Source organism: Antedon bifida, chromosome 1 (assembly GCF_963402885.1).
Source record: "Antedon bifida chromosome 1, ecAntBifi1.1, whole genome shotgun sequence".
Classification (NCBI taxonomy): domain Eukaryota; kingdom Metazoa; phylum Echinodermata; class Crinoidea; order Comatulida; family Antedonidae; genus Antedon; species Antedon bifida.
In genome coordinates this window covers 22,867,205-22,875,893 of record NC_136226.1, presented here as the reverse complement: position 1 = coordinate 22,875,893, position 8,689 = coordinate 22,867,205, and the positions used below count along the sequence as shown (strand labels likewise).

At 33.9% G+C, this 8,689-nt stretch overlaps 1 protein-coding gene across 1 annotated transcript; it reads right to left on the bottom strand.

Moving 5' to 3' along the window:
• Window positions 1–3,145: 3,145 nt before the first annotated feature.
• Window positions 3,146–6,321, bottom strand: LOC144835393 (tRNA-specific adenosine deaminase 1-like). Its single transcript, XM_078690481.1, has 8 exons — window positions 6,073–6,321; window positions 5,664–5,747; window positions 5,298–5,352; window positions 5,133–5,148; window positions 4,798–4,930; window positions 4,293–4,345; window positions 3,546–4,209; window positions 3,146–3,249 (listed from the first exon to the last, which is right to left on the bottom strand). The coding sequence occupies exons 1-8, from the start codon at window positions 6,269–6,271 to the stop codon at window positions 3,146–3,148; spliced, it is 1,308 nt and encodes a 435-aa protein (XP_078546607.1). The 5' UTR covers window positions 6,272–6,321.
• Between the last annotated feature and the right edge of the window lie 2,368 nt (window positions 6,322–8,689).

Below are 8,689 nucleotides of genomic sequence, written 5' to 3'. Positions count from 1 at the left end.
AACAACTCAATCTTGCGTTTTCCTGGTGAAAGTCGCTCAATCAATCCATATATTTCATCTGGTTTGTGACTTGTCTCTCTCACTTCGGCTACAATGACATCACAATCAAGGCCCCTATTATACCCTGCAGGGCCACCCTTGACCCCAACCTACATGAATAAATATAACAGATAAAATAGTTTCCATAAAAATAAATCACAAAGATTTTCTGTAGAGTAAAGCCAACAAATTGTCTTTATGAGTGTCATAACTTGATTATGATTTCTCAATAAGCTAGACGATTCAAACTAAGTCTAAACAAGGAAATCAAACGAAAAGAACTGAACTCACAATAAATACACATTTACAAAATAAATACAGCTTGATTTACCAAACAATGTTCTTTCCCATGATTCAACCAATGACCTATCCTTCCTGTTCAGATTAACCTCTGAAGCTGGTTGGTCTTTACCCAGATGATTTCATCAACTTGTTTATATCTGGTTAAATTCAAATGTAAATGTATGGTCACCCATCAATAAAAAATAAACTCTGTACAAATAGGCAATAAATATAATAATATCGCATTCCTATGAGAACTGAGAATACTCAATAGGTAGGTAGGACGTAAATTACGTCATACGAGCACGTTGAATTGGACATTTTGCGCATGTTTTTGATGAAAATTCGTCAAAATCATGTCCTTTTTTAAACAGTCGTAGTTTCTAAACTAAACAGTGAAAGTTATTTTTATTACATATTCTGGAAGTTGATGAGTTTTAGATATCGGATCATGCTTTAATATGGCTAACCGGACATTGTGACGTCATCGTATGGCCACGCGAATATAAAATATAGGATTTTTGTATCTTTCGTCATAGCTCATCACATTTAATAGAGCGCATCTCCACTTATCTGTTTTCCATTTTCATCCCGATTTTTATATTTTCTAGGTCAATCAACTATCTTTCGCATGAGTTAAAAATATTTTAATTTTTATGACGTCATGATGTCTAAAAATGTAAATAACCTGGGTCACTTATTTTCATCTTTACAGTAAATTTCAATCTGTTATAGCTCGTCAGAATAAAACGTGATAATCATGAGTAAAACATTTTCAGGAAGCTATTGGATTGTAGATACGAATTCATGTGAACATTTTGCCAATCAGATGTTGTGACGTCATCATATGGCCAGTTAAATAAAAAAAGTAGTATTTTCATCTTTTGCATCATAGTTCATTACATTTAAAAGAGTGTGCATCAATATTTCACGTATTCAAATTTCTTCAACACGTTAATATGTTGTTGCTGAGATAATTTCCTTCCGAAATTGCTACCTTAGTTTTTCATTTTGAAACCGTCAACATGTTAAAAATTGGAATAAATAGCAGGTCCTGTAATTTCACCTATTCTACACTGTATGTGATATGTATACAGATTTTACTGTGTATGACACAAAATAACAGAATTCAGCAATAACAACATATCATATTCTTCAGTTCAGGTCATAATGCCATAATCTTTTTCTGTGTGCAATATTCCAACGTATGACGTGCACATGGCGTTTGTCGTGCGGATAACTAACTCGTCAAAGTGACGAGTTTCATGTCTAGTCTTTATTTCTTTCTGTACAGATTTTGTGTGTCAATTATCTCAAAAAGTTAAATGTCAATAATCACAAAAATAACACAATATCTTCAAAATAATTTAGTTTAATCCTAGTTAGCTTTTCAGCGTGATCACTCATCCGTGACATCATTTATACGCCATTTTGTGAAATTACATTATCAATCATATCTCCATAACTTGTGACAAAATATCAATAAAATTCTCTATAAGTAAACTTCAGGTGAAGGGTAAAAATATTAGCAAATAAAAACTTACGTGTTTCAAGGTCATGCGCATGAAATTGCGCGTTAAAAATTTAAAAGGCTCAAAATTAAGTTTTGATCAATTTAGAGCATGAATTAGGCCATTTGCGTGTTTCAAAAAATTACTGCGCAAAACAAAATGTTTGCGAGCGCGATACTTAAAAAGCGTAAAAAATACGAATTTTTTACAAATCGCATTCTACTCACCATTCTTAGTACATTCACCGATTTTGAGTCCATTCCGACTTAAAATAACGCTATACGAGCAGGTTAAAAATGACAAAATGCATGCATTAATTTCACAAAAGTTCTGAAAATGGTGAAAAATAAGGCATTTTTAAATGAAAATAATTCTTCAGAATGCATGATGACCCCCAGTTTTTTAAACTTATTCTGGAAACCATTGAGTTGTAGATATGAATTCCTGTACACATTTCACGTACAAAATGTTGTGACGTCATCAAATGGCCACTTGAATTTAAAAATTAGGTTTTTTTCTATTTCGTCATAGATTATCACATTCAACAGAGCGCATTTCGGTTATTTGTGCTCGAATTTCTCACAAATTTCAGTATGTACTTGTTTAATTATTTATCTTTCTCATGAGTTGTCAGCGTTTTCATATTGATGACGTCATCACGCGTAAAAACTTGAATAACATAGGTCGTGTAATTTTACCTACACCATACATTTGAATATCTTACAGCTCTTCAGAATTAAAGGTGACCTTGAAGATTATAACTTATTATGAAAGCTGATGAAATGTAGATATGAATTCATATAAAAAATAAGCCTATCGGATGTTGTGATGTTATCATATGGCCAGTTGAAGTTAAAAAGTAGTTTTTAAATTTCTTTATTCAAAGTTCTACAAATATCAAAGAGCGCGCATTGTGCTTCTACGTGCCAAATTCTCTTCCAATTCTTATATTTATTTGCTCAATTCATTATCTTTCGAAATTGTCAACTTCGAATTTATTTTGATAATTCCATCATACCAAAAAATTAGAACATTACGATCGTATGTTAACATACATGCATGTTTAAACAAATTTAATTTCATTAAAATGATAAAAATGATCACCATTCTAGTTTAAATGTTTTTGTATTAATTGTATTCTGTCTTGATGTGAAATACAAACTATTATTATACTAATGATGTATTGATGATAATGATGTAAATTAGGCCTACTATTTATAAACTAAGTTTTGTAAGTAAGTAACTAAGTACTGTAGGCTATTTGTAAACTACATTGTGGCATGGAATTCTGATACACAAATCATATGAAATTTCTACCTTGCATTTCTTTGATCTACATCCTTGGTTGTAACACCTTGTTTGATTCCCTTTACAGAGACTTCAAGTGGACAATCAGGAACTGCCGACCAGACAATAGCTGGAAATATGTAAGAAGTTGCAATTAAATTAAGCAACACCGCATTCATTAGTCGCATGTAACGCGACTCTACAGCTGACTATGTCGGTCGGTAAACTTGAGCATGCGACTGCAGCAATGTATATGGCTTTATTCAAATAAAGACTACTGGAAAATCTTTCAGTCAATCATAACTTAATATAAATATATACACATTTTAATAATTAAAATGACTTGGCTTGTAATATTATCTCAATACAATTTAGCTAAAGTATTTTGATAAATTGATGCTTAATAATGATAAAATCTGTTCATACCTGATCCACATGGTGACATTTTACCAAGAGCCTTAATATGATTCTGTTCGATGTACTCTTTTGAATGTTCAAATTCTACATTAGAATGATATATAAAAACACTATCTTGTACTGCAAAACTTAGTTTTTCATGAATGCCATCGATTCTTTTGAGTAAGGCTCTTTTTGCAGCCTCTTCGTTGAAGTTACATTTTCCAATAACAATGCTCTTGAACTTTATCGGCTCAGCGAGGAAGTGAGAGAGGAGTGCTCCCTGACAACCAAGAATGTTCCACTTGGCAAACTTGTCACTACAGCTCATTGAGAGACTCCGACTTCCTCTGCCTGGCTTCAGGCGCAGAACCCCAACGACATGGTAACCACTGGAATCTTTGGGATCTTGAGTGTCTCCTGGTACACATTTGGCTCCAGTTCGATGATCTTCAAACCTCTTGTTTTCACCAAAACCAATACTTTCACATTGCTCTTTGGTTAAACTGATTTCATCAGTAGTTTCTTGATCTTCATCAGTATTTGAAACAACTTCTGATGATGATATTTTGGCGGTCTTCAATTGAAACTCGCAGCGTACCGGTGATGCTTTTCTTTTACGACTACTAACGTTGGCATCACAGTTGTCTCCAAGGCTATTACTACATTCAGTACTTGTACCTGCCTCCATGAACTTACAATTTAATTTACGGCAGGAACTTTGCTCTATATTACTCTGTTCAATGTTGGGCATTGGATCATGTGTTGTCTGTATACACTGTATACACATATATCACTATCTGCTGTATCAAAAATTGAAGCATCACCACCTTTGAAGGAAAAAACAATTGTTTGATTAAAACATGTAAATATGGAAACATGAGAATAATAATGTGGATACTCCCACAACACAAATTAAAATACAGGATTTCTGTCAAAAGAAAACGGGAAATAATGGTTTTAAAATATTTGTATGCTATTCATTAGTTAACTAGAAAAATAGGCTAATATTATATAATACAACTAGCTGATGATATATAGTACAATTAGCTGATGATACACAAGTAGAAAAACAAAATTAAATAAATGACAAGTGACACATGATGTAATGTATGTTACAGTAATGTGATTGTGAACAATGAAGAATAAAACTGGGCTGTTTTCACAAAAGTAAAAAAAAAAGAATGTTTATGTTTTATTTATATTTATTATAAACATTCACTTAAAATAGATAGGGGATTTACAAGTGGAAGTTGTTCTCGCTTAGCCTAAATACACTCACAAGGTGTTTGGCTGGTAAAAAAGTGGAATGCCACATCTGGTTTCAACTGGAATTCTCCATTGGTATTAATATCATAGAAAATGCTATCTTCTTTTAGAATGCTCTTCTTTATTTGATGATATATTATAAATACCTGTAATAGAAACATGACAAAAAAATGTCAAATTTTGTCAAAGATAAATATAATAAGAGTAAAATACAAATAACATTAATAATAGAAATAATAAACATAGTTATTTAGTAAATTCCAAAGAGTAACATGTTGGGCATGTTTGTTAATAACAGGTAAAGGGTAAAAAAAAAAAAACAAAAGCTGTCAACAATGCATAAATTACCACCTTGACAAAACCCCTGGAAAGTCCTGTATTAATATTAATTTAGTGATGAACTAATTTATTCTTCACCTTTGAAATATATATATATATAGGACTAAGCTATGCGTCTACTAGGCTACGTACAGTTATTAAGAATGAGTAATATTAGAGTTATAGTAGGCCTACCTCAAAAATGCTCGTCTAGTAACAACCTCTGAATGGTAATCATGAATTACATCACCTGATTTACAGTAAATATAAACAGAAAGTTAGTCTTACAGTTGAAACAAGCAACTAATGACACGGTTTTAGCTTAAATTCCACTTAGCTTAGCAGCAATATGTAAATGAGCTTTAACATTTTGGCCTTAGTAGGGCTCAAAATAAAAGAATTACTCCATTTGTCATTGATACTTGACCACAACTAACACTTCTTGAGATGGCTTACATTTGTATGTAATATTAATAAATAGAACTGGAACTCGTCAATTGTTATACTAAAAAATACAAACATTTCAGCTTTATTACAGATAATGATTAAAAAGATACTTGCCAGATTTGCTAAGTTTATCCAGCCCAACACATTTAGAACCAGTGCCAAGGGCAACAACCTCATATACCAATCCCTTGTAAAGTTCTAGACCATAACAAAGAAAAGAAACTATATTAAGTGGTAGCAGATCTATATTTCATAAATGGGGGGGGGGGGGGGTTAAAAGAGTGAGGAACTTGCATTTATTTTTTTTTTTATTTGGGAAGGAAAGGGGTTGGGGGGGATTTTGCCTACCTTCTGCTCTGGAACTGCCTATGTATATTATTATTATTTATAATTTTATATGGGGGTGGGAGAGTGGAGACTCAGTCTCAGGTGTCTCTTCGCCTCTGCAAACAACTACCAACATGTATAGCACTACAACGTCCAATCTATTATCAGTAGGCTTACTGCTAGGCCGTTCTCTCACCTTGATGTACACTCTGTGGCTGCCGAATGCATCTCGTCGGATTCGGGAGATTGGGCCGGCATGGCCTGGGCCTAGCCTGAACAACTCCAGCTAAAATAGTCCATTCACAATTAGCCTGAGGCTTTCCTCTTTTGGGCAAACCTTGCTCGTAGTGATTTACACATAATCTAGCTATCATGTTCTTGACGTCGTGATCCATTGTTGAATTGTTGTTTTATAAATCGATACGATCAAAACAAAACACTGCAGGCATGCAGAGAGAGGATACACGTGCTGTCAAGATCGCTCGAAAGAGGGCGGGAACTTTTTAAATAAAAGCAAAGATAGTGTAGTAGTACACTATCTTTGATAAAAGGAGTAATTAACGGTATGATTTCTATTTTTAGGCCAATAGATACAATTACAATAACTATGATATAGATAACGATTAACGAAGTTTTAAAGTAGACCATTACTTACCTTGAAATCCACCCAATATGACATAGGGCCTATTGTTTTTCATGAGATTTTCGTATCACACACAGTGTGGAAAGGTTGCTCTTAATTAACTTTACCAGGGGCAAACGCAGGGGTGTTGCCCGGGCAACACCCTTAATTTCATACTAAATGTTTTTTTCTGCCACTAAATTAAAATTTAGATCCCATTTCATCATATATATTAACCATTAACGTTATAGAAGTCCAGGGTCTATTATGCAAATTGATTGACTGCAGCGTAAAATTAACCGCGCACAATTTAACGGCGGTCAGCGGATTTTTTTTCCGTTTTCCACGTCCGTAAAATTGGGCCGAGTTTCCGTAGTAATTACGGACGTTGCGAACTTTGAAATAACGGTGTTTAATTGCTTCTTTCTGCAAATTTCGATCATATTTTCTTTTGTGGGGTGTGTTTTAAGCAACACAGTTTTACTGACTTATTCAGCATTTATTTCAAAATAATACAATTCAAAGTTTTGCTCAATATATTTATAGCAGCAGCTTCACATTTTTGTCTAACTTTTTTAAATTATTAATTAATAGGCCTAGTAATTAATTTGTATTAGTCGGGGACTTCCTCTGACGTTCACATTGAACGCAAAAAAATGTTATCCTTAGTCGCGTGTGTTTTACTGGCGGAAAAAATAGGTGGGATAAATACTGCTGATAGATATTAGAGTGTCATTTCCGGCGTGAATTTTACGTGCGAGTGTACCATTTCCGGCCACCTAAAGGTGTCATTTAACAAATGTGGCGCAAATATTTGGTTTCTATTATGGCCCTGGACTCTTGGGCAACACCCTTAAAATAGTCCTGCGACCGCCCCTGCCAGGGGCGGACGCAGAGGTGTTGCCCCAGTTGCCCGGGCAACACCCTTAATTTCATACTAAATGTTTTTTTCTGCCACTGAATTAAAATTTAGATCCCACTTCATCATAGGCATATATTAACCATTAACGTCCGTTAAAGAAGTCCAGTGTTGGAAGAGTCTATATGTAAATTGACTGACTGCAGCGTAAAATGAACTGCGCACAATTTAACGGCGGTCAGTGGATTTTTTTTTTCATTTCTCTACGTTCGTAAAATTAGGCCGAATTTCCGTAGTAATTACAAACCTGTGGCGTAAATGCTTGGTTTCTATTATGGCCCTGGACTCTTGGGCAACCCCCTTAAAATAGTCCTGCGACCGCCCCTGTACACACTACCATCCAAAATAAACGCCTCCTCGAATAAACGCCTCCCTAAAAACCCTCATGAACAGGGAATGTTATCTGAATCAATAATACTATAGAACATATAAAAGTAAACATCTACATCATTATTTTGGAATTAATTTAAACCAGCCACACATTTAAATGCGCTTATATGTTGAAGAAAAAAGTAGGCCTAATTAATCAGGCATTTGAATGCCTCTCTCACCATGATTAGCATTTCTTGTATACATTATTTTGGCTGAACACCAGTAAATATTTGCAGAAATTATGTTAATTTCGAGTGCAAGACTTACAATTTTACCAACAGTTGACAGAATCCTAGTTCCATGCTTTTAAAAGACTTTAGGCCTATAGGCCTAAAGAATCTTTTCTAGTTCTAGTAATTGAACATTCCTAAATTGTATTGGATATTTCACCCAATTTAATTCCATGTCTTCTATTCTGTTTCCATAAAGCATTGCTTTTTGTTTTATTTAATGTTATTCCAGATACCTCACTTAAAATGTCATTTACGACTGAATCTCAAATTTACATGATTAGATTGTTGTGGGCAGTCCCACTCAGACCCACCATTTTGGGATGGAGTCGGACAATCAGTTCAGAGAATATGATGAACCTTTATTTGGCTGTCGAATCAAAGGATATAGGCAGGCCTACATAATGGCCGAGATCTGCTCTTATAATTAGTTTCAAATTTTCGGTGGACGTGAATTCCGGGTTTGTGAACGCAATTATAATTGGTAATAATTCGAGCCACTTATGACATATTCAACAAAAACAAAAGGAACAATATCTTTATGATGTATTTTTACCATAGAGTTATTAATTTTTTGATTCATGATTTTGACTGATCAAAAATCAGTTATGATCTGTTATTAACACTGCTGCAATGTCATCTGAATATCTGCTTTATATTATTATATATT

Bases quoted from the DNA above. Each gene is read 5' to 3' on its own strand.
- LOC144835393 (XM_078690481.1), bottom strand. From the start codon at position 6,271: ATGGATCACGACGTCAAGAACATGATAGCTAGATTATGTGTAAATCAC. The intron at 5,748-6,072 runs GTGAGAGAACGG...GTTATGGTCTAG, and splicing joins GCCACAGAGTGTACATCAAG to AACTTTACAAGGGATTGGTA. The intron at 4,210-4,292 runs GTATACAGACAA...TTAAATTGTAAG, and splicing joins GTGATATATGTGTATACAGT to TTCATGGAGGCAGGTACAAG.